This window comes from Mercenaria mercenaria, chromosome 7 (assembly GCF_021730395.1).
Source record: "Mercenaria mercenaria strain notata chromosome 7, MADL_Memer_1, whole genome shotgun sequence".
In the NCBI taxonomy this organism is placed as follows: Eukaryota; Metazoa; Mollusca; class Bivalvia; order Venerida; family Veneridae; genus Mercenaria; species Mercenaria mercenaria.
The window spans coordinates 83127089-83150044 of NC_069367.1; the positions used below are offsets into that span (position 1 = coordinate 83127089).

Genomic DNA, 22956 nt, shown 5'->3' on the forward strand with positions numbered 1-22956 from the left:
GGAAATCAAACTTATATACTCTTAATGCATATTTTTGACTAAGTCAAGAGCCATAACTCTGGTCCTGCAAGGTGAAAATAAAAAAAAAGAAACATGGAAAAAATCTAAGTCAAATATTTTTAAGAGATGCAGCCCCTTTATGCATAATTATGTCTGACTAACTCAAAGGCCTAAGTCTGGTCTGGCTCAGTGAAATCTTAAACAAAACCCAAGGTCCATAACTTTGCATACTAGATAATTTTCCTTTAATGTATCCTATGTCAAACACTTTTTGAGACACATGCCTCACGAACTTTTAGCTCCTTTTTATACACTTATTTTATTTAGTCAAGGGCCATAACTCTGGTCTGGCTAAGTGAAAAGTCAATAAAAACACCAGGAGCAAAACTTCATAAGCTGAATAAAAATCCAGTGAGGTTTGATGACTGTGGGTCTTTTGATATATGCATGACTGATGGAAAGACAGGGACAAAGTAAATAAGTGCCTCCCCACAATATTTTTATTTGGGGAGAGGGGGCATGGGGTGGGGCGCACTAAAATATTTTTTGTACTTCTCAGGTTATCACAGAATCCACATTTTGGTCATATTTTTTGACAATTTGCTGCTTAGCCACTACAGTTGAAGCAACAGAATACAAGAGCTCTGCAAGCGGGGCAATATACACCCAAAGAATTATATCAGAGGAGGATGGAAGCAAAATTTAAAGAAAGAGTGAGAAAAAAAATTATAGTGGAAGGTGTGATATGTGAGGGTGGGGGGGGGGGAGCAGTGTGTGTGTGCATGTGTGTGTGTGAAGTGGTGGTGATTACAGGTTAAGAAACTAAATGATTTTTTTCTTGGGGGAGGGGTGTTATGGTGGTGGTTGGGGACTGGTAATGTAGATTGTTGCAGTAGAAACTTAATGCATTTTTGGGGGGTGGGGGAGAGGGCAGGGAAGGGAGGGGAATGTAATGGCAGAGGGGGATAGGGGGGCTTGTAATGTAGATTGTTGCTGCTATGTGACTACTAAAAATTAAGAAACTAAACGGGGGAGGGAGGGGGGGGGGGGGGAGTCTACTGCTGAAGTCTACACATTGTCTCATCACAATCTGCCTATATTGCAAGTTTCAAGTCAATGCCTTATATCCTTTTGAAGCTATGCTCTGGACACAAAGTATGATGGGCAAATTTGACCTGTAACCTTGACCTTTGACTACCACTCTGATTCATGCACTCTGTACACTGTCACATTGCCGACTACCTACATCTCAATTCTGAAGTCAATACCTTGAATGCTTAATAAGTTATGCTCCAGACACAAAATATGATGGACAGTTCTGACCTTTTAGCTCAATTTGTGACCTTGTCCTTTGACCCACAGAGCTGTTTCAAAAGCTCTGCACATCATCTCATCACAATATACCTATATGCCAAGTTTAAAAGTCAATACCTTTCATGGTTATAAAGTTCTGCTTTGGACATTAATTATGATGGACAGAGAGACAAACAGATGGATAGACACACGCAACATTACATAATACTGGCCCGGGCATATAAAAAGGACATGCATATTCTCTGATCTACTATCTTACCATGTATCAAGTTGCAAGAAAAAATGTTTTGTACTTTTTCAATTATCACAGGATCTCACTCTGCCACTTTTTTGTTAGATTTTTTGGATTATTTGTTGCAACAACCATATTTTTACAACAGCAATAAATTTAGTTAAAGTTGTCATTTCTATTATTTCCCCGGTTTAATAGCAATAAAATAAACGGATCTGGATGTTCTCCATATTGTCATTTATCCATAACCAAGTTTCACGAAAAATATCTTGTACTTCTAAATTAATCATAAATCACACTTTCAGTGATGGATGGATACACAGCAGCATACCAAACGGGAACCACTGAAACAGGACTTAGTAAAAACAAAGCTTCTCTAAGAGAAGAAGCCTTGACAACACAAATTACCTTCTTTATTGCAAAATCTCTTAGACTAATTCTTTTAAAGACCAATAAATCTTAACATGTCAGTCAGTCTGACAAAATATTCTGACTATACTCACTTTCTTAAATGCATCATCATGATAAAAGCTCCTACAGCCTGTAGGCAAGTACTAGCAGTGAGTAACTGTATAACAAGCTGCATAGGACCTCCACTACTGAACGGCTCCACCAAACGTGGCACACATATACACCCCAACACAAAGTATGCCAGAGCTAACAGCTGGTAAAATCTCAACAGACCTGAAAAGAAATAGTTTTGAGAATTACTCATTTTACTTTCTGTTCAATCAGAGATGTAATATCATATTCATTTAAGAAAATGATATATTTCTTGGTTTGTTTTATTTTATTACTGATTTTGTTTTCATCTACTATTATTTCAAGTTACTTTTTGTCTTAAATCATGCCCACTTAGCTCAGTAGAGAGATCTCAGATCTACAGATCGCAGGATTGTGATCACTGGGCGAGGTGCATATTCTCTGTGACTATTTGATATAAAATATTGTGTTTGAAATCATTTGTCCTCCACCTCTGACTCATGTGGGGAAGCTGGCATTACTTGTGGAGTCTGGTTTGAACTTGCACAGAATCCAGGAACACAAATTCGGTTAACAGCCTGCCATTACATAACTAAAATACTATAAATAAATCATAAAATGTTAAAAAATATAAATAATGAGTAATGGTTCTCAATGGTTCTTCTTCTCTTCATGGGACCTCTGTGGCCGAGTGGTTATGGTTGCTGACTTCAAATCACTTGCCCCTCATCGATGTGGGTTCGAGCCCCACTTGGGGCGTTGAATTCTTCATGTGAGGAAGCCATTCAGCTGGCTTACAGGAGGTCGTTGGTTCTACCCAGATGCCTGCTTGTGATGGAATAATGCTAGGAGGGGCACCTAGGGTCTTTCTCCACCATCAAAGCTGGAAATTCGCCATATGACCCATAATTGTGTTGGTGCGACGTTAAACCCAACAAAATAACATAAATAAGTCTTCTTTTCATTTCCATTCACTGTCATCTTTAACTGTGTAAAGTCACAATGTCATAAAATTCCCTTCATTTGAATTAAAGGTATAACATTAAATATAAAACAAGAGTGCCAGAATGTCACAATAATAGCCCGTCACAGCAAATTTCTTTACACTAGCACCTGCATTTGCAAATGGAATTTTAATTTTGTGGTTGTTTATAATGTTTTTTTAGTAATTATTGTAATTCTTTTGTTTTTCTTAATCCACAATAAAACTCCTTACCAGGTAGAGATACCTTAAAATACAGCTAAAATTTGAAAGTAACATCTATGTTGTACCACAGAAAAGTGGTATTGGTTTTTCCCTACGGTCAGTTATAAAAAAGTAACAATGTAAGTTATTTATAGTAACAACTAAGGGAAGTTAATCTTAAAAAAAAATAAAAAAATGTAAGTCCACACAAAAATCTTACCGGGTAGAGATAGGTCAAAATACACCTCAGAATTGGAAGTAACATGCATGTTGTACTACAGAAAAGTGATCTCGATTTTTCCCTACGACTAGTAATGAAAAAGTTACAATATAAGCTATTTATAGTATCAACAAAGGGAAGTAATTCTAAAGAAGGGACCTGCGCATGACACTCCATCTCATGATGGTGTACAATTGTGCCAAGTTACATCAAAATCCCTTTATGCATGAAGAAGAAATGCTCCGGACAAAGTCATTCTTGTATCTGACCTTTGGCCTCTAAAAGTGACCTTGACCTTAGTCCTAGGGTCCTGGTTCTTGCACCTGACACTCCGTCTTGTGATGGTGAACATTTGTGCCAAGTTACATCAAAATCCCTCCAAGCATGAAGAAGAAATGCTCTGGACAAAGTTATCATTCTTGTATCCTTTGACCTCTAAGTGTGACCTTGACCTTAGAGCTAGGGACCTGGTTATTGTGCATGACACTCCGTCTCATGGTGCTGAACATTTGTGCCAAGTTAAATCAAAATCCCTCCATGCATGAAGAAGAAATGCTCCGGACAAAGTTTTCATTCTTGTATCCTTTGACCTCTAAGTGTGACCTTGACCTTAATGCTAGGGACCTGGTTCTTGCGCATGGCATTCTGCCTTATGATGGTGAACAATTGTGCCAAGCTACATCAAAATCCTTCCATGCATGAAGAAGATATGCTCCGGACAAAGTCATTCTTGAATTTGACCTTTAACCTCTGTGTGACCTTGACCTTTGACCTAGGGACCTGGTTCTTGCGCATGACACTCCGCCTCATGATGGTGAACAATTGTGCCAAGCTACATCAAAATCCTTCCATGCATGAAGAAGATATGCTCCGGACAAAGTCATTCTTGAATTTGACCTTTAACCTCTGTGTGACCTTGCCCTTAGACCTAGGGACCTGGTTCTTGCACATGACATTCCGTCTCATGATGGTGAACAATTGTGCCAAGTTTCATCAAAATCCCTCTATGCATGAAGAAGATATGCTCCGGACAAAGTCTATAGGTTAAAGTCTTTGCATCTTTTAAGTTTCAGAAAAAGTGCTTCGCCTAATGCTTTCTTACTTCACATGACTTTGCATCATTAAATTACATCACAAGGGAAGTTATTTGACTCTGGCTTTTGCTTTGTCAAAATTTTGCCCCTTTTTAACTTAGAAATTTTGTTAAAGTTATACATGTAAGCAGGTTTCTCAAAAACTACTTGGTCATTCATTTATGCATTCAGACTTGCATTCACACATGCCTCTAAGTCTAACATCATGAGATTAACTTACATGGTGAGTTACATAACTCTTAGCATTATTTTGTTATAATTATGCCCCTCTTACAGTAGTTTAGAGATTTACTTGCTACAGGAAAAGTACCACTATAGCAGGATGAAATCTGCAGCACCCCAGCCCTTAATAAAAAGCCCTGATACTGATAGAGCATATAATTATGTATGTTTAAATGTAAGACTGAAATATCTTTAACCAAGTGAACACCAGATGCAATATTTTCACAAGTGGCATAGCCAAATATTAAAAGCTCACAAGTGAAACATGTTTTGAACTTACATGTAAAACAAACAAGTATTCTTTTCATTTCAATGCTTTTGACCCAATTTTACCTATCATTTAAAATGGACCAAGACATTTCATTTACAAAACTTAGCATATTGCTAATGAATGAAACAGAAAATAGTATGCTACCTTGCATAATTCACCAACAGTTAATCATTAACCTTTAGCCTGCTGGGGGTAAGTGATTTTGCCTTTGCGACTAGTGCAGATAATGATCAGGCTGAACATCCATGCAGGCTGATCTTGGTCTGCACTTTTTGCTATTCAGACAGTAAATCTTCAGTGAACAACCCTGAAAAACAAATATGATATCAAACCTGTTTCTTCATCACTGAAATGTTCAACAGGATTTCCTAGTGCATCTGGATTCAGAAGCTGTATGTTGTAATCAATGAAGTTCTGGGTTTGAACCTCCAACAGGTCATAATCTGTACATGTATGGGCATCAGCAAAAACTACATGCCAAATTCGGGGATCACGATGATGTGCTACTGTTCTGTTCCCAACTGGACCAATAATATCATCTAAAACGCAATAAAATGTTACTACACGGAGACTTAGTTATATATTTCTTTGTTTTTAAAATAAAAATTCTTTCACATATTCTACTTCTGAATCAATGGCTTAGTTAACAAGACGGTCTTGATGACCCTAAACAGCTCACCTGAGTAATATGAACATGTTTCAAATGGCAAACTAGACTGGCTCCCGTCCCTATGTTTGTTCTTATTTACATATATCAGTTTTCTTCATTAAGAGGGAAGTAACCCCAGAAGGTTGTTTCTACTTTGAGATTTTTTATTGCCCCTGGCTCCGAACATGTATGGTTCAGCCATCAGATAAAATTGTGCTATTTTAGAGGCCTAAAATTTTCTTACAAAATGTTTCCAGTATTTATATAACAAGAGGACCATGATGGTCCTGAATCGCTCACCTATCTCCACATGACCCAGTGTTCAACTGAGTATGACATCGTTATTTCTATTATTTGACATAGTGACCTAGTTTTTGAGCACATGTGACCTAGATATCATCAAGATAAAAAATTCTGACCAATTTTCATGAAGATCCATTGAAAAATATGGCCTCTAGAGAGGTCAAAAGGTTTTTCTATTAATTGACCTAATGACCTAGTTTTTGAAGGCACGTGACCCACTTTTAAACTTGACCTAGATATCATCAAGGTGAACATTCTCAACAATTTTCATGAAGATCTCGTGAAAAATATGGCCTCTAGAGAGGTCACAAGGTTTTTCTATTTTTCGACCTACTGACCTAGTTTTTGACCGCACATGACCCAGTTACGAACCTGACCTAGATATCATCAAGCTGAACATTCTCACCAATTTTCATGAAGATCCATTGAGAAATATGGCCTCTAGAGAGGTCACAAGGTTTTTTTCTATTTTTAGACCTATTGACTAGTTTTTGACCCCACGTGACCAAGTTTCCAACCTGACTTAGATATCATCAAGATGAACATTCTGACCAATATTCATGAAGATCTCATGAAAAATATGGCCTCTAGAGAGGTTACAAGGTTTTTCTATTTTTAGATCTACTGACCTAGTTTTTAACCCCACATGACCCAGTTTCGAACTTGACCTAGATATCTTCAAGGTAAACATTCTGACCAATATTCATGAAGATCCATTGAAAAATATCGCCTCCAGAGAGGTCACAATGTTTTTCTATTTTTAGACCTACTGACCTAGTTTTTGACCGCACATGACCCAGTTTCGAACTTGACCTAGATATCATCAAGGTGAACATTCTGACCAATTTTCATGAAGATCCATTGAGAAATATGGCCACTAGAGAGGTCACAAGGTTTTTCTATTTTTAGATCTACTGACCTAGTTTTTGACCCCACATGACCCAGTTTCGAACTTGACCTAGATATCATCAAGGTGAACATTCTGACCAATATTCATGAAGATCTCATGAAAAATATGGCCTCTAGAGAGGTCACAAGGTTTTTCTATTTTTAGATCTACTGACCTAGTTTTTAACCCCACGTGACCCAGTTTCGAACCTGACCTAGATATCATCAAGATGAACATTCTGACCAATTTTCATGAAGATGCATTGAGAAATATGGCCTCTAGAGAGGTCACAAGGTTTTTCTATTTTTAGACCTAATGACCTAGTTTTTGACCCTACGTGACCCAGTTTCGAACTTGACCTAGATATCATCAAGATAAACATTCTGACCAATATTCATGAAGATCTCATGAAAAATATGGCCTCTAGAGAGGTCACAAGGTTTTTCTATTTTTAGACCTACTGACCTAGTTTTTGACCCCACGTGACCCAGTTTCGAACTTGACCTAGATATCATCAAGGTGAACATTCTGACCAATTTTCATAAAGATCTTGTGAAATATATGGCCTCTAGAGAGGTCACAAGGTTTTTCTATTTTTAGACCTACTGACCTAGTTTTTGATGGCACGTGACCCAGTTTCGAACTTGACCTAGATATCATCAAGATGAACATTCTGACCAACTTTCATAAAGATCCCATGAAAAATGTGACCTCTAGAGTGGTCACAAGCAAAAGTTTACGGACGCACGGACGCACGGACGCACGGACGGACGACGGACACCGCGCGATCACAAAAGCTCACCTTGTCACTTTGTGACAGGTGAGCTAAAAATAACCATGCAGCCAGGGAGCCAGGCTAATGGCAAACTGATGCTAAAATATTAGAAAGTAGGTCAGTAGGTCACAATCCTGTTAAGGTCCACTAGGCAATGATACATACCAAATATCAAAGGCCTAAGCCTTGTACTTTCAGACAAGAAGATTTTTATTTTTTTTCCCGATATAAGACTATGTAAAACTTGGGACCCCCTGGGCAGGGCCTCTTTTCACACCAGGGTAATAATTTAACCACTTTGGTAGAGGACCACAAGGCAATGCAACACACTAAATCTCAAAAGCCTAGGCCTTGCAGTTTCAGACAAGAATATTTTTAAAGTTTTCTCCTATAAAAGTCTATGAAAAACTTGGGTCCCCTGATGCGGGGTCTCTTTTTAACCCCAGGGGCATAATTTAAACAATTTTGGTAGAGGACAACAAGGCAATATAAACTATCAAATATCAAAAGTAAAGGCCTTGCAGTTTCAGACAAGAAGATTTTTGAATTTTTTTCCTATATATAAGTCTATGTAAAACTTGAGGCCCCCCACCCCCACTCGCCCCCGGGTCGGGGACTCTTTTCACCCTTGGGTAATAATTTGAACAATTTTGGTAGAGGACCACAAGGCAATGCTACATACCAAATATCAAAGGTCTAGGTCTTGTGGTTTTAGACAAGAAGATTTTTTAAGTTCTTTCCTATATAAGTCTAAGTAAAACTTGTGACCCCTGGGACGGAGCCTCTTTTTATCCCAGGGGCACAATTTGAATAATCTTGATAGAGGACCATAAGATGATGTCACATGCCAAATATCAAGGCTCTAGTCGTCTTGCAGTTTTGGACAAGAAGATTTTATAAAGTTTTTTCTTTCGGTTGCCATGGCAACCAGAGTTCTGCATGGAATTAAATTCTTTGAATAGAAGTAATTCTGCCTAGTGGTTTTCAAGAAGAAAATGTTGACGAACACACGACGCACGACGGACATTGAGCGGTCACAAAAGCTAACCATGAGCCTTTTGCTCAAAAAAGACTAACTTACTTTTTTCTCTAAATGATCAGTATATACATCTATAATTATATGGTATGCATACATGTGAGCATCAATCGGATGATTAGATTTTCATAAAAACGTTACTAAAGATACAAGCCCGTAAGTACAGTTGATTAAATCATTTTTAGCAATAAAAGATAAAGGAAATGTTTACATACATGAAGCTCTAGCTTGTTCAAATTTTGCAGTACACTCTGTCTGATCTGTGATTTGTTTCCAGTCTTCACTGAGAAATAAGTAAAGTTTCCCAGATGACATGGAGTCATTCAGTGAGTACTGAATGACTGCTTCACCTGAAATTCAATAATATATATTAAAGTGTGATACATATTACATTTGCAGATTCTAATCAGTAGAATATATGAGCCACGCCATGAGAAACCAACACCGTGCCTTTGCGGCCAGCGTGGATCCAGATCAGCTTGCACATCTGAGCAGTCTGGTCAGGATCCATGCTGTTTGCTTTCAAAGCCTATTGAAAGAGAAACCGTTAGTAAACAGCATGGATCCTGACCAGACTGCGCGGATGTTGGTTTTCTCATGGCACAGCTCATAACCTTAGGACGGCCAGCACATATTTATGCAATCTCGCCAGGCATATGTATGTTTTTGACAACACAGAAAATGACGTCACTCGACCTTCAGCTATTTCCGGAAGTAAATAAAATGAAAGTAGAAATGCTAAACTTGAAACGAAAGCCGCATTTCGATTCGTAGATAGTCAGGGGTCACCCCGTCTAAATGTATGCGCGTGGACTTCTTTTATTTTTTTTATTTTTTTTTTTTTTTGCTATTGGGGAGCCAATTTTCAGCACTTTATTATGAATTGAAATTACCTGGGCTTTAGTACAGCATGTCAGCTTTTAATCTATGAAAAAATATTTGAGCTCTGGATAAACAGAAAACCCACAGGGGTCCGTAACGGACCAAGGGTACATTGATAATTTTGGAACTTCATCAAATCGCTCAAAATGTCATTTTTGATGTTGTCTGAGAGTGTCAGTATATGCCTCAGATGTAAGATATAACCGTATTTGAGAGCTGCAGACCTAGACATTTCAGAAATATTTTCAAAATAAGTTTCGTGTAATAAATGTTGTTTCTACGGAAGCGTGAAAGGGCCATCAGACGCTAATACGTTTTAGTACGTTAAGGCTGCGGAAAGGATATACGGATTTCCTAAAATGCATTTTAGTTTAGCAATTTTTGTCTCAAATGTCAGTTTTTGTACTGACGTGTTAAAAAATGTCGAAAAAGCACTGATTTTTAGATAAAAAATGATTTCTCTTATAACCTTAGGACGGCCAGCACATATTTATGCAATCTCGCCAGGCATATGTATGTTTTTGACAACACAGAAAATGACGTCACTCGACCTTCAGCTATTTCCAGAAGTAAATAAAATGAAAGTAGAAATGCTAAACTTGAAAACGAAAGCCGCATTTGGATTCGTAGATAGTCAGGGGTCACGCGCAGGGGTCACCCCGTCTAAATGTATGCGCGTGGACTTTTTTTTTTTTTTTGCTATTGGGGAGCCAATTTTCAGCACTTTATTACGAACTGAAATTACCTGGGCTTTAGTACAGCATGTCAGCTTTTAATCTATGAAAAAATATTTGAGCTCTGGATAAACAGAAATCCCACAGGGGTCCGTAACGGACCAAGGGTACATTGATAATTTTGGAACTTCATCAAATCGCTCAAAATGTCATTTTTTATGTTGTCTGAGAGTGCCAATATATGCCTCAGATGTAAGATATAACCGTATTTGAGAGCTGTAGACCTAGACATTTCAGAAATATTTTCAAAATAAGTTTCGTGTAATAAATATTGTTTCTACGGAAGCGTGAAAGGGCCATCAGACGCTAATACGTTTTAGTATGTTAAGGCTGCGGAAAGGATATACAGATTTGTACATTCTGCAACACTGGTCAAAATCTGTGGTCCAATGGTAATACTATTGTCAGATGTCTGACTACACAATCAAACTGAAGACGTTACAAACAATAACTCATACATTCAGATATACCTGTATACAGTATGTTGCTGAAACCAAGGTTACTGGTCAATAACCCATACAAAGTCTATAAAGGGGTCATTTTTGTAACTTGTTAAAAAACAAATAGATAATGAAATAAAAAATCTAAGAGAAAACACAGTAATTGTGTTACATGACGCCGAGTTTTTAACACTAGATCTACTATTATTCAACTTGTCTTTATTATTTTGACATTTTTCTTCACATTTTTCTTAAAATCGGACTACGTTTTCAACCATTTTGGTGCATCTGCGTGACTGGCGATGTTGAGAAACTTTTTTGCAGCCATATACAAGTGATAATACAAGGCCAGCATTACATCTTGCATTTTAATGTTTGTAGATTCCATTTCGGTTTCGTTTGAGGACCAGGCAGTGACAGGGCTTTCCTAATGTGCAGAAAACAGAAAACCCACCATCTTTTGTTATTGAGCCTATTTTGAGACTTAGAGGTTTATCTGATAATTAAATCTAGAACACAGTCTACTGTGTTCTATTATGCATGTGTAAATGATGGGTTCAGAAACTAATATAACAACTAATTAGAGTTTAGTCCTTTAATACGACATGCTAATTATTAATTAATATAAAGATGTTAACAGTATGGAAGCTGGGAATAACTGAACTTTTCATATAGCAGCGAGCGTGGTATTTATACGTACTCTAGTAGATATGGCGGGAAACCATAATTAGATTAAAGCCATTCCTCACCACAAACCCTTTCTGCCGGGGATACCAATTCATCAAATTTGCTTGTTATTATTAATTGTAAATAATATTTTGAATATTTTATAAACCATAAGTCTCATTTAAATCTTGGTCTTAAAATATAGTACAAAATCAGTGACATAATAAAAACAGTTCACTCAACCATCCCTTTATACATCCACACCTTTTGTTCTTGACATATAGTGTCTGCAAAATCCAATATCCTTCTTTACCTATGTTGTCTGCAAAATCCTTCTTTGTGTTTAGTGTCTGCAGTACTTGTCTGCAAAGTATACCGTTCCACAATTTTTTCCACATTTCCATATTTTTAAGTAAATAAGCTAATACTTACCTGTTTATTACGCATTTTTGGATGCTCACAGACAGACCTGGGGCCAATTACTTTAAAATGTAATTAATTAAATTACAATTACATTGAGAAATGTCCAATTAAATTACAATTACCATTATTTCAAATTTAACAATGTAATTAATTAAATTACAATTACATAGCAAATTGTAATTAATTACATTCAATCACAATACCAAATGTGGTACTTCTTACATGAACACTGTAGCAAAGTTCTTATACTTTGTACTACATATACATAATAATTCACCAGTAAACTGATTTCAATTATTTCAAAACTGAATTTAAGCTCAAAGTAAAATGTGTGTTTGCGGGAAATCATCACTCAGTCTTTAATAATATTGCAAAAGGAGCTAAAAGTCAGCCCAAATTAATAGTTAATACATTGTCAAGCAGAATTAGGTTAGAGAAGAATGATGCATGTAAAGTCAGGTATTTCTCTGAGGTCTGAAGTTCTCTGAAGTTTATATGATCATGGTTCTGCAATATGTTTCTAATTTAACTAGTATACTTCAGTATTTAATCATTTACATTTTAAACATATATTTAAAGTGGAATTATACGCATTTTTCAAGTAAAAATCCAGCTGAAATAGATGTGTGTAAAAAGGGTGGAGGAAATTATAGCTTTTACCCCAATGTACCAAACTCTTCCAGTTACTAGTACGAAATAATAACTTTCCAAATATGACTTTTCTTATTTTGACTGGGGCAGTCCTTTTAAGAAAAGTCAAACTACACACAGGAGTTGCTTCCCTTCAACTTCAGAAATCTCTACCTATAGGTAAGGGAGATCATTGCGTAGAAGATTTAAGAAAATAACTATTATTTTATTAGGCCAATTTCTTTATTTCTAAAACATCAACTTCAAATACTTATGGGACATTGTCGTTAATTTAACACATTTAAATGCACAGCAACTGCAAATTGCTTTTATAAAACATTCACCAAAAACACACTATGTACAGTAAGGTGCGCATAATGTCACTTTAAATTTTTTATTCTTGACACTACATGTTATCCAAAGACCACATTCAAAAAATAAGTTGTAAAACATTCATAAGCCATCCTAGAATAACTGTGTCATTAAAACTGTAGATTACTCATAATGTCTACAATAATTATATTTTTTATCTTGTTAGAACTGTGATGTCAAATGCTATGTTGTTTGTATCATTTAATACAACAAATTTTATCACAGATAAAAAATGATATGCTAAGCATTTCAGTTTTTGCTCTGATAAAAATCTCAATTATAATGATGCAAATAACAATTTCAAATCATAATTTGATCATTTTCTCCAAAAACATAGTGACAAACATCATCAAAGATTACCAGTTGGTTCTAATAGAACAATTATATCAGAACAAATGAGCTATGTCCAAGGGATTAACACCTACCATAGTATTCTATTGTAATTTTTCACAGCTATGAAATGCAAATTAGCATGTTAAAGTGAAGTGTCACTGGTAATAAACGTATACATGTATATACTATTTGCACAACAAACTGGATTAGCATGTTCCATGTAATGGATGGATCCGTGCTGTCAATCAAACTAATTGTTATCTATGATATTGACTAATAAGATAACGCGGATTATTCAGTGCACTTACCTTGTTGCTAACCAGCCATTGCTTCCCACAAGCTTTCACTTAGAAACTGTTACTTTTAAGTTTGATACATTTTTTTTTCGAAGGAAGTGGTGTTGAGGTGTGCGTTAGGAATATGTAATGCCGACGAGCGGTACCCGGAAAGGCTAGAAGGGGGGAGATTTATTTTTTCCGTAAACCAAAGGCCCATTTAGAAAAATGTAAGCGTTGAACGTTAAACAGATCAATAAGCAATCTGCTCAAATGTAATTCTAATAAACTTTATACTGAAACTGCCGTGTGTGTCATTAATGTGCATGGTATAATATGATAGCATATGTAATACATCATGAATCGTCTCTCTCTCTTTACTGATTTGTCTGTGATCGGAATTTTAATATGAATTTGCTCACTTTATTTTAATTTAGGCGGATCGCACAATTATTCAGTTCAAGACATTAAATTAATGTATATCTTATTTCATTTAAAAGTAACAGCTAACATTCTTCAGCAATATATTCTCGCAATTGAAAGTATGATCTATATTTTCGCATTTGACTGTAATTTTACATAGAATACCAAAATCATTATTCAAACATCTACATAAGATCTGGACAGTGCACGGCACATTAACTTTATTTCAAGGACAAAACGTAAACTTATATTAATCAGACATTAAATCAGGAGCATAAAGATAAATATTAGGGAGTGAATTTTAATGCTTTCTCATTATTTATTATGTTATGTTATGTCTTTCATATTTGTAGACAGCAAGTATAACAGTATCCCCTGTTTCGACACCATTTTGTTTTATTCAACGAAGTCTGACAATTGACAAGTTTAAATTGATTTTCCTTTTAAACGTAATTTGACAAAAATAAATATACGCGCAATCATTTCGATTTGGTTTAGAATGTCGCTGATTTTTTTGTTTGATATGTTTATTTTACCTTACGACTATCGTAAACTATTTATAACTACCATTAATACTATGATACAATAAATGCAAATGGGTTCCTTTTATCTGTTTGTTCTCTCTTTTTTCATTTTTATTTCTTGTTTTGCTTGCAGCAAGAAGACATATTTAATTTTATGAACTGTCAAGTAAACAGATCACAGGTTTTCGTTTCCTTGCTTCCACCGGTCTAACAAAAACATAGTTAATAGGTTTCGAACAGAATAGAACAGAACAAGCACTTTATTAAACTCACGCCATACATAAAGGTATATGAGTATACAAAGCAATTCCAACTTTACAAATCGGATCAAGATCTTTGTCCCTTTTGGTTTGTGCCTTGTTGTGATAGACTTGTTTAACTTTGCTGGTCTGGGAATTGTTTAATTTAATTGTGGAGGAGATTTAATCAGCCCTATGATATGCAAGCAATGTCCGACTGCACTGAAAATAAAATTGATATGACTACCAAATGTTCAAAATTTTGTAAGTTTTCACGCAAAAATTAGTTCTGAAATATACACCAAGCATGGACATATGTTTATTTTTAAGACAACTGCGTGGTATTTTACAAATGTATATTATAAGATAATAGGAATAGTTAACTTAATTGATATCACAGCGGTGATCGACAATTCAACAATCAGTTGCAACCGCAGCCCGATCGCAAAACATACTTGTAAAATAAGCACAGTAGAGTATTACGCAACGTTAATATAAAGCTACTGAACCAATTAATAGATTTCTTTATCTGTTGAAAATGTTATCTTGATGTAAGAAATCACTTACACCATATGTGACTGCACATGGTGCTTGATATTTTTATCATATAAGCCTAGCGTGGAAATACAGTCTCTATACGGCAGAAGTGGACGTACTATTTTGATCAAATAAGTTATATACAGTGAAACACCGCTCGCTCGAGCATCGATGACTCAAGCACCCGGGCTCGCTCGAGCAATTTATGTGGTCCCGGCCGATTTCCTTCTATTTTCTATGTGATATTACCATGGCTGGGTCGAGCATCGATAACTCGATCGCTCGAGCATGACACCTGGTCCCTGTGTATTAATTTACTCTTTGTTGCTTCTGGCTAACTCAGCAGAGGTGTCAAAATTTTTCACACCTTCGGCGGTCAGAATGTATATCGGTTAGGCTTAAAATAAAATTAAGTTTGTTTGACCTTTACCTACCGACCCGATAAAATTGCCCCGACTCAAATAATTTTATTGCATTCCAGAGAAAAAATTATTTTTATTTTCTTATCAGAGGGAAAAAACTTATAAAAAGCTTGAAACTGGCGATTATTTTATTTAACAAATGCATAAATAATTATGGGAAGTGAGAACGTAACCCGCGGTCAGCTAGCAGAAAATCGATAATGCCGACTGTTTATTATCTCGTGTATTCCGAACACCTGTCAACTATGCCGATAACGTTGCCTAAGGCCATAGGATGCAGACGACAATCAAACCTCTTGTATCCGGAAAGCAATCTGACAAAAGGACATAATTTTACAAATCTAGTATCTAATTTATCCCCGAAACGTAAAAATACCAAAACGTCATGCCGGTAATTTTCCATTCCACGAGCACATGCGACCTATCGTAATATCTAATTTATATCACTCGACGTTACTTTTGTTTACACATACACAAAAAACGCGCGTAGTGCATTCATTTTTTTGTTATTACCGCTTCAATATTTTTAGCACCGCTTAAGAAGTAATATAGTTTGAATTCTATAACGATTTTAATGAGATATCGACAGGAATGTAGGCAAAATTCTATAAAAACGGTCAAATTTAAATTTAGCTCTTTGTAAAATTTCAAACAGTGCGATCTTATTTACTTATCTCTTTCTAAGAGTAAATAAATGATACATTCTACTGGCATAAAGTTCAGACTTTTGACCAGAAAGTACAAAAAACAGAATAAAACAAATCTTAAATGATGAAAAAGTGTCAGCAATTTAAATACATGGCGTAAAATGATTTTTGGCAAACAGATTTATGTTTGTGCGGCAAAATAGTTCACAGAGATAGGATATCCACAATTATCGTTTGACACATTTACCTGTCAATTTATACAGGATATTGAATTCGCTTTAACAAATTGAATTTGCTTTAACAAATCAGAGAAGAAACTTTTTTATTGATTAATTTAAAGAACCGAGGTGGTATGATCAAACAGTGATGTGTCACATGGCGCGAAAACATGACGTAATTCCATGACAATCTCAGTCAACTATACCGCTTTGATCTCCACTTCAGATGCCATGATACCGACACACTTCTTTTAGCTCTTTGAGGGGGGTGTTAATTGATGATGAAAACAAGGACAATGACTAAGTTTATCAACAGAATAATTACCGATAATCCTTTAGCTTCTCCGAGCTCCCCGGTGCGTGCACGTCGTGGAGAGGGCACATATGGCGCTAATTGGGTCATGTATATTGTCTGTATATTGTCCACCTAGTTAGCGTCACATGACAAAAACCGGGGAGTGTGGCCGTAAAAAGGGAACAACAATCAACCGGAATGCATCCTGCCGATATGTACAACGTCGTTTCATCGGTGATCTACATGGTGAGCTGCGCCACAACTTGAGTACCTGAAGAGTTGCACCCTGCTGGATATCTACGTCGACAGCATGATTTTAACCTGCTTTTACTTTGTTTTTAACTGTGCTCGCCGGGTTGGATGACCGGTGTGGCTGGTGCGCTCTTGCGGCTCTTGACGTATACCCGGCAGCTGACCGATGGCAGCGGATTCGACTCAACAGGGACTCGAACTGGGCACTGAGGGACGTCAGCTGCGGTCGACTTTGCTGAAATTGTCGCATATCGCCAACAAATTGCGGTCTGCTTTGGTGACGACAACGACGTAAAGGCTTGCCGTATCTGAGTGCTGAAGGCGACTAATGATGTGGACGACCGAGGGGGCTACCACAGATCATGGCGGCGGGATGCATTCCGGAGGACCAGACGTTTTATATAGCAAGGAAAGGAAAGAGGTCTGAATCGTAGAAAGGAAGTAACACACAGACATAACAACGTAGACTCAACATAATAATGCAGCTTCAACATGACAACGCAGCTTCAACACAACGCAGCTTCAACATAACAACGTAGATATCAACACAAGAAGGAATCATAATTGTAGTCCACATAATAGCGTAGAACAACTAAAGGGAGCGAAGAAAAGACGATGTGACAAAGGAGGAGGGAATAATCGCAGCAACAGTCGCCCATATGGTATCAACTGGTTGCGACTATAAATAAACTCAACACACACACACATAATCGTTTACGCTTTTTATTTCGCTTTCAACACTGGGTAGATTATGAATATTATGTCCATATTTTTGGGACACTTTACAAAATAATCATTTTTCGGGAAATAAGTCTTTAATGAAAATAACGAGTTCTAACACTTTTGGAAAATACTGTAGGGGCTAGACTGTGATTATTAATACTATCGATGCATGTAGAGCAACTAGGTGGTGGAGATTACCAAAAAAACAGTGAAAGAAAAATGTCTGCTGTGAAAAGGAAATTTAAGAAGAACAAATATGATAGCTTACAAAGGAAACGTAGTGTACATGAGAATATTATTTGTCTACTACGGTATGTGTTATATTTGAAATTTGCTTGTACATAATACTGCTTTCACAACAGTGAGAGTATTACGGCAATAGACAGGCGAGTGGTGTGAAATTTTTTTTACATCCCCGATTTGTACAGCGGGTCTTCCTGACAAAAACATAGATTGCAGTCTATAATTACCGCTAATTTAATTATCTGTGAAAATATATTATAAACTGACTTAATTGTTGATTTCAAAATGTCTTAAATCAGAGATCGTTTTGAAATGCATTTGTTTGAAATATCATATGACCAATACGTGCAAGCAGCTTGAAGCTGAAAAATCATCACTTTTGCTTGCATACTGCCATGACCGTTGTAAAACCCTTGTAAAACTCATAAAAAGTTATTATCTATGGAATTAAGCATCAAACACTTATTGAAAATATTTAATCAATTAGTTTATTAGAGTCTCATCCACATTTACATAATATGTACATATTCACAGAATTTCAATCTAATATTTTATGTGGTCATTCTATCTATCAATAGTGTGTTTAGATGCCAAATATCGCGTATTTTCACGCTATATTTTTTTGTACTTTTAAGCGTAGATGTAGTGAAAACAATCCTGAAAAGACTTTTGATATATATATAAAGAAAAAGTATAGACATGAAAGATACTCAAAGACTTGGTGAAGTTTGCCTCATGTGCTAATTAAGTCTGTGCCGATATTGTGTGTGCAAAGGCTAAGGGTTTTTATATTACAAGCATACATTTAACAGAGCATCTTCAGAGATTATCTACAAGCAATAGGTATTAATAATAGACTTTATCACTGAGACAACAAACATTTAAAAAAACTAAAATATAATAAAATTATTTACCTACCTACCTACCTACCCACTGTAAAAATACTGGGTCGGTAAAGGTCAAACAAACAAAATTTTAATTTAGGCCTTAATTAAACATTTTCACACACCGTGAGAATTGCGTAGTCTATTCCCAGACCTAAATGTTTGTTTGTCGGTATATTTGATATTATGATGAGACCAATTATTGATAAAAGCTTAAAGAAAAGTTTTATTGATCAAATATCGATCAATTACTGATAACTTAAAGCATCTTTTCTGCGGGATCGAGATCTTAGTAATTTAATCAGCGGTTGTTTGCATGCAAATGAAGGAAATAATATAGCCGTTTCATAAAATTGAGACGATAATTATGATATGCACTTGCTGATGAATAAAAATTCTAAAAAAATCTTAGTTGTTTCTTCCCAGGTGCCATTTACAAATTACATATTGAAACGTCTATCAATAGATAACGTTTGTAATACGTTTGTTTTCGAAAATGTCACAAGTATGTTATTATTACGCATCACCATTTACTCAGCAAACTGTCCCGATGACCGTAAAACAAACTTTTCTGTTTTCTGCGTATGTTGGTCAATGTTTGGGTCGCTCGAAACCATGGATAACTCGAGCATTTTGCTCATCCCCTTGCGACCTCGAGCGAGCGGTGTTTTACTGTAATAATATATAAGACGTAATTTCTTTTCAAATGTTGCTTAAAAGATAATTAAGATTATAAACATACCATGTATTTGCATAAGGACTCAATATTTTTCCTGTCAGGAATATCTAGCAAAGACGAAAAGTGTTTTTTCTTTGATAACGTCAGCATTTTGGCGCTAACTTTTACCGTGGTTTCTTCTGAGTTAAGCTTAATGTCATGTACATAATCTTTAGTAAAACAACTAAACCTCTTTGACAGCTATCTTTGTGCATTTTTGTTCACATTTTGGTAAGTATTTCACACAGATATCATCTGAAATACTTTCTAGCGAGTCATTCGCTAATGTACATTAATCCGCCATTTTGAAAGAAGCTTGTGGGAAACAGCAACAGTAACTAAGGGGCGGAGTTTATTGATCGGTTTACGGATCCATCCATTGGAAAGTAATTGAAATGTAATTGTCAATTACACCCCAAAACTGCTCTGTAATTAATTAAATTACAATTACATGTAATTGATAAATGACCCAATTACAAATTACATTCAATTACTTAGGAAATGTAATTTAAGGGGACGCATACTTTGAAATTAGAAAAAAGTGGGTGGGGTATTATAAAATTTACCTGCAAAAAAGTACAAGGTTTTGGTAAATGAAATGAATACTGTTTCAACTGTTATAAGTACACAAAGGATTGCTCACTAAAATAAAAATGAGAAAAACTGAAACAAGAAAGTTATTGTTGAATTACATAAGACTTCTTGTGTACATTCAAAGTCAACAATTAAGACTTTTTGGTGCAAAAATAATAGTGCTTCACTTTGTCCAAACATTTATCAATGTCCTACAGATTCTAATTTAAAGAAAGAATGTGAAATAAGTTCAGTGTCTTGCTTTTCATTTGGCATATGTGAGCTAAAACACATTATTTAGTTTGTTTACAAAGTAGTGCATAAGAAAAGATACGGTGGTCAAGTAATGCCACATTACAAAACTAAAAGAGTATATTCCCCTTAATACATTAAACATTTATCATTACAGAAGTCTAGTGGCTTACAATAAAGGCCTAGAAATGTTGCCATTATTAATTTTTAACTTGGTATTCATGAACTACAATGCACTTAAATATCAAAACACATTCAACAAACTTTTGAATTGTATTGTCTTAAAAATCCCAAAAATAAGGTATGAAATTTGGTTGAGAGGTCCAATCAATGTGTATATGTGCAAAAGCAACATTCTAATCTTGTTCACAAAAGTTACTAATAAACTGCAGGAATGTCAATGATCAAAACTGGACGAATATACAGTTATCCTCACTTTAATGTCATTTATAATTTGTCCTTGAATTCTCCACCATACTTTTCATAATTCTGTTTGCACGAGTTGCACGAGAATGCTGTCATTCACGTAAAAAACGGGGTCAAATAAGTTGTAAATGCAATATCATCTAAACGTAATTAATGGATTATGCAGTTCAAGATAAACTTTATATCATAACGTAACGAACATGTATAATGTTGTAACAACAACTTTACTTACACTGATTTAAGTAGCAGTCGGTTTGTAAGTGACTTTATTGATTCATTTTGTGTTTTGTTATTGTTGTCAAAAAGTATAACGGAAGTGCCTCACAACTGAAGCGGAAACCAGTTTGATGCGCAAAGTAGTCCACTGTAAGTAATATTATTTGACAAATGTCCACAGAAATTAATAATTTTCTAACATTAAAGACGAATATCTGAATAGGATTCATTATTTGATAAGAAATTATAATCATCGACATGTTTTTTTTTAAAATCGTACACGTGCTGACACCTAAGTTGTCTCCCGTCGTTTATTAGAGTTACCTTTCGTCCGGCGCAGTAATACATTTGCAGTGAATCGCCGAGAAGTCGTGGGAAAATTAAAAACCATGTAAACAAACTAAAATTAACCACCTTTTCAAGATGAATTTCAAGTGATCGACATTATGCATTTAACCCGCCTGACCTGTGTAGCATCTTAGATATCTGTTCTAAGGTATTCATTGTGTAGAATGTCATGTTATGCCCTTGCAATGCTAATCCCACTCTGAGTTTTTTGTTTACATTTTTTATCAATGACAAATATGGCGTCCATCCCGAGATGAACAGACGTGGCGTTAAATTTTTACATGTTTAAGCAAACCTGGTGTGTTAGAAAGAAAATCTCATCCCTTCAACATTATTTGGAACACTTTTATTGTAAAAAACCTGTTTTTTCCTTATACAAAAGCTTAATATTTTGTGTTGAATGTACTTTCACAAAGACCTCTGTTTTCCCGTTACATTCATAGTACCACATCCTTATCTACAGAATACTGAATATTACAGGTGTCCATCAGTATTATATCAGTTTAGTAATATGTTTTTTATTTTCCCACCATCGATTTCTTGAATATGCACCCCTTCCGCATTCCTATATGAACTGTGAATGTAGCAATATGCGTCCCCTTAATTGCAATTAATTACAATTACATTTTAAATTACCCAGGTCTGCTCAAAGATCTTTGTTTACTTTTCCAAGAAACTTGCAAGGATTTCGGACACACACAGCAGCAGCACAGGCATATTTTTGAGACCCATGGACTGAACGAGAAACCAAGGAATATCGAGAAAAAGGTATACCAGTATAGTTATTCAATTTGAAGTTAGCACATAACAGATATGTAGCTTAGCATATAGTACTTCTCCTTTTATATTATCGTAATAAACTCACCGTGAAAACAGAACGACGACAAATATTGCCCCTTCTCTTGCCGGGCTGTCAAACTTGTAACAACACCCCTGATCGTTTTACTTGAAACTAAGTCAAGTATAGACATAACAACAAAAGTATATGTACATATTTGATCTTTCTGAGATAAAAATGGCATATTTCACTTAAAATTTGCCACCATGTGCTTAATAACAATGAAAATACATCTTTTCTTCTGTTCGCGAAAATGTATGACAATAAAAATCAGCGGACGTGTAATGTCGTAAAAGAAATTGAATGCTTTAAGATTGGATAAGTAATGGCAATATTATCAATATAAATATATGTCTGTGCTTTATTAGTCGTCAGTCCCGAATACAGGTTGATTTGCTACGTTGTTTTCCTTTTACGACTACTTTGCTATAGGTCAGGGACTGCTATTGGTTTTTCCGCTTGAGGCTGAACACCACTAAATCCAACAGTTCTTTATGTCATATAAAATCCACTTACTTCATAACGGTTTTTCGACATTTTCTAGCATATCAGATTTTCAGAGACTTATATTCCCATAAAGAACTACATCGCTACTTTACAAAAAGAAAAAGAAAAGGGGGTGTTAACTTTTATATGGGTATGGCTAAACACCGAACATGAGTCATGTCCGCGGACATGACTGCCCTGTAAACATGAAGTCATTGGGCTAACGACGAAAAACCGTCAAAGGATAATCGTTGTTGGGCCAC

General features: G+C 35.7%; 1 protein-coding gene across 1 annotated transcript in view; it reads right to left on the reverse strand.

The window, feature by feature from the left end:
• LOC123553767 (integral membrane protein GPR180-like) overlaps nucleotides 1-22635 on the reverse strand; it is a 39601-nt gene extending 16966 nt beyond the window's left edge. The window contains exons 1-4 of the mRNA XM_045343392.2: nucleotides 22235-22635; nucleotides 8890-9024; nucleotides 5355-5561; nucleotides 2050-2230 (exon numbers count right to left, since the gene is read on the reverse strand). Of these exons, the coding sequence (XP_045199327.2) occupies nucleotides 2050-2230; nucleotides 5355-5561; nucleotides 8890-9024; nucleotides 22235-22391 (680 nt within the window). The 5' untranslated portion in view covers nucleotides 22392-22635. The remainder of the gene's footprint in view (nucleotides 1-2049; nucleotides 2231-5354; nucleotides 5562-8889; nucleotides 9025-22234) is intronic.
• Nucleotides 22636-22956: the final 321 nt, after the last annotated feature.